At 43.6% G+C, this 11,530-nt stretch overlaps 1 protein-coding gene across 1 annotated transcript in view; it reads left to right on the forward strand.

The window, feature by feature from the left end:
• Window positions 1-9,246, forward strand: part of LOC128642686 (olfactory receptor 1019-like) — a 31,824-nt gene extending 22,578 nt beyond the window's left edge. Inside the window, exon 4 of the mRNA XM_053695466.1 lies at window positions 8,818-9,246. Within this exon, the coding sequence (XP_053551441.1) occupies window positions 8,818-9,246 (429 nt within the window). The remainder of the gene's footprint in view (window positions 1-8,817) is intronic.
• The last annotated feature ends 2,284 nt before the right edge of the window (window positions 9,247-11,530 follow it).

Below are 11,530 nucleotides of genomic sequence, written 5' to 3' on the forward strand. Positions count from 1 at the left end.
TACTGAAATCTAAAAATATCCTTTGAGAGAGTTGAGTAAAATCGCTGCACGATTGATGCAGCATACAAAGCTGAAGAGGCCTCATGAAATTGAGCAAATGGAATTGCATGTTAGGCTATAATCATGAGACCTAGGATTTCTATACACAGAGCCACTGAGGGAAACAAGAGACTGAAGGTTCAGACAAGTTGATACCATATGTAACCTTCTCTGCTCTGTTAGAGAGAGACTCATGGATACTGAATCTATTTGGAAACCAAATAGTTACCTTTGTCTGAGGAACCAAAGAACTCTTCGGAAAATTGATCCTCCAACTATTCTGTTGAAGAAACAACTAGAGCCGGTTGGTGTGAGATACTGCTAAAGGAAAAGATGGAGCTGGAACCAAGATGTTGTCCAGGTATGTAAACACTGCAATACCCTGAGACCTGATCACACACAAAAGGGCACCCAGAACCTTTGTAAATTTTCTTGGAGCTGTAGCCAGACCAAATGTTAGAGCAACAAACTGAAAATGCCTGTCCAGAAAGACAAACCTCAGAAACTGAAAATTATCTTTGTGAATAGGAACATGAAGGTAAGAATCCTTTAAATCTATTATGGACATAAACTGACATTGCGGAACAAAAGGCAGAATAGTCTGGATAGTTTCCATTATGAAAAATGGAATCCTTACAAACCTGTTCAGAGCCTTTAGATCTAGAACTGGTCTGAAAGTACCTTTCTTCTTTGGAACAATGAAGAGATTTGAATAAAATCCCATCCCCTGTTCCCGCAAAAGAACTGGAACAATCACTCCCACATCTTATAGATCTGAGAAAGAATGAAGAAAAGTTTGAGTTTTTACAAGTTCCTTGGAACATTGGACAGAAAAAACATTCCTTCTGGAGGTCTTGTCCTGAATCCTATTTGATATCCCTGAGAAACAATATTCCGAACCCAGGGATCTGGAACAGACTGAAAGAGACTTAATCTGCCCCCTATTAAAACTTCTTGATTGAGGGCCACACCCTCATGCAGTTTTGGCAGTAGGGATAGATTTCTTACCCTGTTTTGACTTGTTCCAGTTAGAATTCTGTCTGTAGACTGAACCAGAGGAACCTTCATTTTGAGCAGAGGAGTCAGATTTATGTTCCTTATTTTGACAAAAGGAATGACAATTATTAGAATCTTTGGATAGCCCTCGAGACGTTCTGTCCTGAGGAAGAAAAGTCTGTATAACTCCAGTAATACTAGAAATAATAGTGCTTTTGACATTAATCTTCATAATATTGAAAATAAGTATCACAAATATAAGAATTGGCACTCTGAAGCAAACCCCATAGATTTGCACTAGACTAGCAGAGTCACCAATGTATTTTACTGCCAGGTGATAAAACAAAAGACGTATGGTATTGCCATCTGTGAAGATAATTGTCACACTCCAGCAGTTGCTTAGTGTGTTCCCAGGTAAGGATAAAGTGGCTGAGAAGGGACTCAATAAGGGACCCTGGATGAGACCAAGGACGTCACTATCAAGTTTGAGGGATGATCTGAGAGCGTGGTCAGAAGGTTCGTTAATTTGTGAGCAAAAGAAGTACCAAATCGGTATCGAAAAGCAGTAATAATGTCCAGACAGAGGTCAGGTGCCAGCAGACAAACAAGGTACAAGAGTATAATCTGATTCAATGGTCAAAAGAAAGTCAGAAGTCAAACACCAGGAATCTTCTCAAAGTCAATGCGTCATTATATAGCACCTATGGTGGGAATAGAAGATGTGATGGACGTGAAAAAAATGACGAGTCGGCAAAAAACAATGCAGCAAAATATCCTGACAACAAGGTTGCTATGCAACCGGACGAAGTTTGATAGAAAATATGTAATATGTTACGAACATCTAATAGGGTAAAAAAAAAATCTTTGTTGTGACTTACTACTATCTGAGAGGGTGAAGTGTTTCATTTATTTGTTTCTGCCATCTAAGAGAATAAAAAAGCATTTCCTTAGAGTTACTGCCATCTGAGAGGGTGAAAACAATTTCTATTTGATTTACATCTCACAGCAGCTCTACAGCAGACATCTCACTCCCAACAAGAAATACAGACTTAAAATCCCAGCAAGCTCTGCAGCCAGACATCTCACTCCCAACAAGAAATACAGACTTAAAATCCCAGCAAGCTCTGCAGCCAGACATCTCACTCCCAACAAGAAATACAGACTTAAAATCCCAGCAAGCTCTGCAGCCAGACATCTCACTCCCAACAAGAAATACAGACTTAAAATCCCAGCAAGCTCTGCAGCCAGACATCTCACTCCCAACAAGAAATACAGACTTAAAATCCCAGCAAGCTCTGCAGCCAGACATCTCACTCCCAACAAGAAATACAGACTTAAAATCCCAGCAAGCTCTGCAGCCAGACATCTCACCCCAGCAAGAAATACAGACTTAAAATCCCAGCAAGCTCTGCAGCCAGACATCTCACTCCCAACAAGAAATACAGACTTAAAATCCCAGAAAGCTCTGCAGCCAGACATCTCACTCCCAACAAGAAATACAGACTTAAAATCCCAGAAAGCTCTGCAGCCAGGCATCTCACTCCCAACAAGAAATACAGACTTAAAATCCCAGCAAGCTCTGTAGCCAGACATCTCACCCCAGCAAGAAATACAGACTTAAAATCCCAGCAAGCTCTGCAGCCAGACATCTCATCCCAACAAGAAATGCAGACTTAAAATCCCAGCAAGCTCTGCAGCCAGACATCTCACTCCCAACAAGAAATACAGACTTAAAATCCCAGCAAGCTCTGCAGCCAGACATCTCACTCCCAACAAGAAATACAGACTTAAAATCCCAGCAAGCTCTGCAGCCAGACATCTCACTCCCAACAAGAAATACAGACTTAAAATCCCAGCAAGCTCTGCAGCCAGACATCTCACTCCCAACAAGAAATACAGACTTAAAATCCCAGCAAGCTCTGCAGCCAGACATCTCACTCCCAAAAAGAAATACAGACTTAAAATCCCAGCAAGCTCTGCAGCCAGACATCTCACTCCCAACAAGAAATACAGACTTAAAATCCCAGCAAGCTCTGCAGCCAGACATCTCACTCCCAACAAGAAATGCAGACTTAAAATCCCAGCAAGCTCTGCAGCCAGACATCTCACTCCCAACAAGAAATGCAGACTTAAAATCCAGCAAGCTCTGCAGCCAGACATCTCATCCCAGCAAGAAATGCAGACTTAAAATCCCAGCAAGCTCTGCAGCCAGACATCTCACTCCCAACAAGAAATGCAGACTTAAAATCCCAGCAAGCTCTGCAGCCAGACATCTCACTCCCAACAAGAAATACAGACTTAAAATCCCAGCAAGCTCTGCAGCCAGACATCTCACTCCCAACAAGAAATACAGACTTAAAATCCCAGCAAGCTCTGCAGCCAGACATCTCACCCCAGCAAGAAATACAGACTTAAAATCCCAGCAAGCTCTGCAGCCAGACATCTCACCCCAGCAAGAAATACAGACTTAAAATCCCAGCAAGCTCTGCAGCCAGACATCTCACTCCCAACAAGAAATACAGACTTAAAATCCCAGCAAGCTCTGCAGCCAGACATCTCACCCCAGCAAGAAATACAGACTTAAAATCACAGCAAGCTCTGCAGCCAGACATCTCACTCCCAACAAGAAATACAGACTTAAAATCCCAGCAAGCTCTGCAGCCAGACATCTCACTCCCAACAAGAAATACAGACTTAAAATCCCAGCAAGCTCTGCAGCCAGACATCTCATTCCCAACAAGAAATACAGACTTAAAATCCCAGCAAGCTCTGCAGCCAGACATCTCACTCCCAACAAGAAATACAGACTTAAAATCCCAGCAAGCTCTGCAGCCAGACATCTCACCCCAGCAAGAAATACAGACTTAAAATCCCAGCAAGCTCTGCAGCCAGACATCTCACTCCCAACAAGAAATACAGACTTAAAATCCCAGCAAGCTCTGCAGCCAGACATCTCACTCCCAACAAGAAATACAGACTTAAAATCCCAGCAAGCTCTGCAGCCAGACATCTCACCCCCGCAAGAAATACAGACTTAAAATCCCAGCAAGCTCTGCAGCCAGACATCTCACTCCCAACAAGAAATACAGACTTAAAATCCCAGCAAGCTCTGCAGCCAGACATCTCACTCCCAACAAGAAATACAGACTTAAAATCCCAGCAAGCTCTGCAGCCAGACATCTCATTCCCAACAAGAAATACAGACTTAAAATCCCAGCAAGCTCTGCAGCCAGACATCTCACTCCCAACAAGAAATACAGACTTAAAATCCCAGCAAGCTCTGCAGCCAGACATCTCACCCCAGCAAGAAATACAGACTTAAAATCCCAGCAAGCTCTGCAGCCAGACATCTCACTCCCAACAAGAAATACAGACTTAAAATCCCAGCAAGCTCTGCAGCCAGACATCTCACTCCCAACAAGAAATACAGACTTAAAATCCCAGCAAGCTCTGCAGCCAGACATCTCACCCCAGCAAGAAATACAGACTTAAAATCCCAGCAAGCTCTGCAGCCAGACATCTCACTCCCAACAAGAAATACAGACTTAAAATCCCAGCAAGCTCTGCAGCCAGACATCTCACTCCCAACAAGAAATACAGACTTAAAATCCCAGCAAGCTCTGCACCCAGACATCTCACCCCAGCAAGAAATACAGACTTAAAATCCCAGCAAGCTCTGCAGCCAGACATCTCACTCCCAACAAGAAATACAGACTTAAAATCCCAGCAAGCTCTGCAGCCAGACATCTCACCCCAGCAAGAAATACAGACTTAAAATCCCAGCAAGCTCTGCAGCCAGACATCTCACTCCCAACAAGAAATACAGACTTAAAATCCCAGCAAGCTCTGCAGCCAGACATCTCACCCCAGCAAGAAATACAGGGGCCTAGTTATCAAGCCGTCAACCTCAAATACGCTGGAATTCCGCAGCGTATTTGTGGCGAGGCTGATACGCCTTAGTTATCAAAGGCTCGAGACCGGCAAAAGTAGAATTTTGTGACTCAGTCCGACACAGATCGATTCTTACGTCACTCCAGATGTTCCGCACACAAGTGCGGCACATTCTCACTACTTTTGCTAGTTATCAAAAAACTAGCAGGTACGCTCAGCACTTTTACGGCCCAGCGTACCTGGTTTTCAATCCGCCACCCCTGGAGGCGGCGGATCCCATAGGAATCAATGGGAGTCTGACCATAGCGAAAGTAGAAGTTCGCTGCTGCCAGACATCCCATTGATTCCTATGGGAGCTGTCTACACCTAACACCCTAACATGTACCCCGAGTCTAAACACCCCTAATCTGGAATCAGTCAATCAGATTGAGCTCGCATTCTATTGGCTGATCGGAACAGCCAATAGAATGCAAGCTCAATCTGATTGGCTGATTGGATCAGCCAATCGTATTGAACTTGAATCTGATTGGCTGATTCCATCAGCCAATCAGATTTTTCCTACCTTAATTCCAATTGGCTGATAGAATCCTATCAGCCAATAGGAATTGAGGGGACGCCATCTTGGATGACGTCCCTTAAAGGAGCCTTCATTCGTCGTAGTCCGTCGGTGAAGAAGGAGGTTCCGCGTCGGCGGGAGGAAGATTCAAGACCCGACTTGGAAGATGACATCGCCCGGATAGAAGACCTCTTCAGCGCCTCTTTGAAGATGACATCGGCCGGATCGAAGACTTTTCTTCAGCGCCGCCTGGATGATGACTTCATCGGATGGAAGATTTCTTCAGCGCCGCTTGGAGGATTAACTTCTTCCGCTCCGGATGTCCACTTCGGTTCCATCGCTGCTCGGCTGAGTGAAGACAAGGTAGGATGATCTTCAGGGGCTTATTGTTAGGTTTTTGTAAGGGGGGTTTGGGTTAGATTAGGGGTATGTGGGTGGTGGGTTTTAATGTTGGGGGGGGTTGTATTTTTCTTTTACAGGCAAAAGAGCTGTTTTCTTTGGGGCATGCCCCCACAAATGGCCCTTTTAAGGGCTGGTAAGGTAAAAGAGCTTTGAAATTTATTTAATTTAGAATAGGGTAGGGCATTTTTTTATTTTGGGGGGGTTTGTTATTTTATTAGGGGGCTTACATTAGGTGTAAGTAGCTTAAAATTGTTGTAATATTTTTAACATGTTTGTAACTTATTTTTTTATTTTTTGTAACTTAGCTTTTTTTATTTTTTGTACTTTAGTTAGTTTATGTAATTGTATTTAATTGTAGTTATTTGTAGGTAGTTTATTTAATTAATTTAATGATAGTGTAGTATTAGGTTTAATTGTAACTTAGGTTAGGATTTATTTTACAGGTAATTTTGTATTTCTTTTAGCTAGGTAGTTATTAAATAGTTTATAACTATTTAATAATTATTCTAACTAGCTAAAATAAATACAAAGTTACCTGTAAAATAAATATAAATCCTAAGATAGCTACAATATAATTATTAATTATATTGGAGCTATCTTAGGGTTTATTTTACAGGTAAGTATTTATTTTTAAATAGGAATAATTTATTAAAGTATAGTGTAGTGTTAGGTGTAATTATAACTTAGGTTAGTTTTTATTTTACAGGTAAATTTCAGTTTATTTTAGCTAGGTAAGCTATTAAATAGTTAATAACTATTTAATAGCTATTGTACCTAGTTAAAATAAATTGGAAGGTACCTGTAAAATAAAAATAAATCCTAAGATAGCTAGAATATAATTATTATTTATATTGTAGCTATATTAGGGTTTATTTTATAGGTAAGTATTTAGTTTTAAATAGGATTCATTTAGTTAATAAGATAAATATTATTTTGATTTATTTAATTAATATTTAAGTTAGGGGGGCGTTAGGGTTAGACTTAGGTTTAGGGGTTAATAATTTTATTACAGTGGCGGCGGCGTAGTGGGGGGCAGGATAGGGGTTAATACATTTATTATAGGGGCGACGGTGTAGGGGAGGCAGATTAGGGGTTAATAGGTTTAATATAGGTTGCGGCGGGTTCAGGGAGCGGCGGTTTAGGGGTTAAACTATTTATATAGTTGCGGAGAGGTGCGGGATCAGCAGGATAGGGGTTAATAACTTTATAATAGAGGGCGACGGTGTAGGGGGGGCAGGATAGTGGTTACTAGGTATACTGTAGGTGGCAGCGGTGTCCGGGAGCGGCGGTTTAGGGGTTAATACATTTATAAGACTTGCGGCAGGGTCTAGGAGCGGCGGTTTAGAGGTTAGTAACTTTATTTAGTTGCGGGGGGCTCCGGGGGCGCCGGTATAGGGGGTAGAACAGTGTAGTTTAGTGTGAGTGCTTAGTGACAGGCTAATAAAGAAAGCTGTCAAACAGCCGAAGAGCAGCGAGATCGGATGAGTGATAACTCTCACAGTCCGCTGCTCATCGCCCCACGGCTTTTTGACAGCTTTTTTTGATAACTTAGGCGTATTTTTTCAGGTCCGCGGCAGCGATGTGAGGGGAGCTTAGGCGGGCGTATTGGACCGGCGAAGCCAGAAAAGTAGACGGCTTGATAACTACCCCCCACAGACTTAAAATCCCAGCAAGCTCTGCAGCCAGACATCTCACTCCCAACAAGAAATACAGACTTAAAATCCCAGCAAGCTCTGCAGCCAGACATCTCACTCCCAACAAGAAATACAGACTTAAAATCCCAGCAAGCTCTGCGGCCAGACATCTCACTCCCAACAAGAAATACAGACTTAAAATCCCAGCAAGCTCTGCAGCCAGACATCTCACTCCCAACAAGAAATACAGACTTAAGATCCCAGCAAGCTCTGCAGCCAGACATCTCACTCCCAACAAGAAATACAGACTTAAAATCCCAGCAAGCTCTGCAGCCAGACATCTCACCCCAGCAAGAAATACAGACTTAAAATCCCAGCAAGCTCTGCAGCCAGACATCTCACTCCCAACAAGAAATACAGACTTAAAATCCCAGCAAGCTCTGCAGCCAGACATCTCACTCCCAACAAGAAATACAGACTTAAAATCCCCGCAAGCTCTGCAGCCAGACATCTCACTCCCAACAAGAAATACAGACTTAAAATCCCAGCAAGCTCTGCAGCCAGACATCTCACTCCCAACAAGAAATACAGACTTAAAATCCCAGCAAGCTCTGCAGCCAGACATCTCACCCCAGCAAGAAATACAGACTTAAAATCCCAGCAAGCTCTGCAGCCAGACATCTCACGCCCAACAAGAAATACAGACTTAAAATCCCAGCAAGCTCTGCAGCCAGACATCTCACTCCCAACAAGAAATACAGACTTAAAATCCCAGCAAGCTCTGCAGCCAGACATCTCACTCCCAACAAGAAATACAGACTTAAGATCCCAGCAAGCTCTGCAGCCAGACATCTCACTCCCAACAAGAAATACAGACTTAAAATCCCAGCAAGCTCTGCAGCCAGACATCTCACCCCAGCAAGAAATACAGACTTAAAATCCCAGCAAGCTCTGCAGCCAGACATCTCACCCCAGCAAGAAATACAGACTTAAAATCCCAGCAAGCTCTGCAGCCAGACATCTCACTCCCAACAAGAAATACAGACTTAAAATCCCAGCAAGCTCTGCAGCCAGACATCTCACCCCAGCAAGAAATACAGACTTAAAATCCGAGCAAGCTCTGCAGCCAGACATCTCACTCCCAACAAGAAATACAGACTTAAAATCCCAGCAAGCTCTGCAGCCAGACATCTCACCCCAGCAAGAAATACAGACTTAAAATCCCAGCAAGCTCTGCAGCCAGACATCTCACCCCAGCAAGAAATACAGACTTAAAATCCCAGCAAGCTCTGCAGCCAGACATCTCACCCCAGCAAGAAATACAGACTTAAAATCCCAGCAAGCTCTGCAGCCATACATCTCACTCCCAACAAGAAATACAGACTTAAAATCCCAGCAAGCTCTGCAGCCAGACATCTCACTCCCAACAAGAAATACAGACTTAAGATCCCAGCAAGCTCTGCAGCCAGACATCTCACTCCCAACAAGAAATACAGACTTAAAATCCCAGCAAGCTCTGCAGCCAGACATCTCACTCCCAACAAGAAATACAGACTTAAGATCCCAGCAAGCTCTGCAGCCAGACATCTCACTCCCAACAAGAAATACAGACTTAAAATCCCAGCAAGCTCTGCAGCCAGACATCTCACCCCAGCAAGAAATACAGACTTAAAATCCCAGCAAGCTCTGCAGCCAGACATCTCACCCCAGCAAGAAATACAGACTTAAAATCCCAGCAAGCTCTGCAGCCAGACATCTCACTCCCAACAAGAAATACAGACTTAAAATCCCAGCAAGCTCTGCAGCCAGACATCTCACTCCCAACAAGAAATACAGACTTAAAATCCCAGCAAGCTCTGCAGCCAGACATCTCACTCCCAACAAGAAATACAGACTTAAAATCCCAGCAATCTCTGCAGCCAGACATCTCACTCCCAACAAGAAATACAGACTTAAAATCCCAGCAAGCTCTGCAGCCAGACATCTCACTCCCAACAAGAAATACAGACTTAAAATCCCAGCAAGCTCTACAGCCAGACATCTCACCCAGCAAGAAATACAGACTTAAAATCCCAGCAAGCTCTACAGCCAGACATCTCACCCCAGCAAGAAATACAGACTTAAAATCCCAGCAAGCTCTGCAGCCAGACATCTCACTCCCAACAAGAAATACAGACTTAAAATCCCAGCAAGCTCTACAGCCAGACATCTCACCCCAGCAAGAAATACAGACAAACTATTAAAAGCCCAGCAAGGCACTTTCCACCCCACCCTATTGTTGATATGAGGTGTAATTATCACTTCACATCACTCGTTGCACAAAACTGTTCCGTTATCTTTCTGCTACAGCTTTTACATATCCACAAATCACCACACTTCAAAGACAAGGTCTCTAATTTCTCTCCCCTCTCCTTCTGTGTCATACATTGTTTTTTTTCCTTTAGATTGTAAGATTGAGAGCCTTGCAAACTGCAGCTCAGCTGCTCACTTCATATAAACTGATTGTGCTAAAGAGGAGGGCTCGCCTCAATTTTTGTGGAAGACTTCACTGTAAGGGCTAGATTTATCATAGCTGAGGCGTACAGGGGCACGTATTCGCGCCCCTGTACGCCTCAGCTCGCCTGTGGTGGGGCGAAATTACCCGTAGGTAATTAACATTGCACACGAGCGCAATTTTGCGCTCACGTGCAATCCCGCCCCCCGGCTCGCGCACAACCAATCACGCGCGGGCAGGAGCTGTCAATCTCCTCGGTCGGACTCGACCGAGGAGATTGAATTTCGCCAGTTCAGAGGTGGCGAAGAGTTTAGGGAAGCAGCGGTCTGGTGACCGCTGCTTGTTAAATTGCGGCGAGCAAGTTCTTGTGAGAACTTGCTGCCGTAAGGGCTTAATAAATCTAGCCCTAAGTATCTTAGGGGAACTTTTTTTTATTGTTTATTAAAGAAGTTTGCACAATGTATGTAACATACCCTTGTATAACTTGTCATTGTAACTCTAGTACTATTTGTATCTTAATTAATATAATCTACCTATGTATAGTGCTGTGTAAAATGTTGGTGCTTTTATAATAATTGTTAATAATGATAATCACCTTAGGGGTATAAATAATACCCCAGTTATTACCATCTGAGGATGTAAAATAAATAATCAGATGTGTGTTAATGACATATGAGAGGGTAACAAATATAACTGCTGTGTGTTGCTGCCATCTGAAAGGGTTAAACAGCAGTGCTGTGTGTTACTGCCATCTGAGAGGGTAAAAAAGGGCTCTGTGGGGGGGCGTGTCCGAACAGCGTACCAGCATGGACGCATTTTCTGTGAGCTCTGCATAAGATTCTCTCTAACCCGCTGATTAGAGAGTTACAACGGCAAAATCAACTATACAATTATTCATACAATAGCCGCACCACAGACTGGGGCTATATTTTCGTTCTTATTTGCTGTTTTCATGACCACAGGGCTACAGATCGGCAATTTTAAACCTAGGGCGGCGGCCCATATATAGGTAGCGTTCCCCCCCCGGATCCACCGGGTTATCAGTGCGGGTAGAACACATCTGCCTTACTGTATCTAGCTACATCACCAAAAGCCACAACATACCTTCTCCGGGCTGACAGACTGGTGAGGCCTTGAATTCTAGTGCACTCGAGAGAAGCATATCACAAAATGGCGGCTGAATGGGATACTGAACTGGCGCAGCACTTAGACCAGCGCTTTGCTAAATTAGACAAAATGCTACAGAAGCTCTATCAAAGTCACCTACCCAGAGACATCTTGGAGCGCATGATAGCAGAGGCACCTGCTCAGAACGATCTGCAAGCAGCAACCCATGATAGCAGTCAGAAGGCAAGGGCAATAGCGCAGGAACACTTCCTCCCTCATACCCCTCCCGATGGAACAGCGGACGGAGGGCTAACTAAAGCTATCCAAGAACACCTAGATCCCACTGGCCCACTTACATTTACGCAGACACTGGATGTTCCGGAACCTGTGACTATGAATAAAACTACGTCC

Source organism: Bombina bombina, chromosome 12 (assembly GCF_027579735.1).
Source record: "Bombina bombina isolate aBomBom1 chromosome 12, aBomBom1.pri, whole genome shotgun sequence".
Lineage (NCBI taxonomy): Eukaryota > Metazoa > Chordata > Amphibia > Anura > Bombinatoridae > Bombina > Bombina bombina.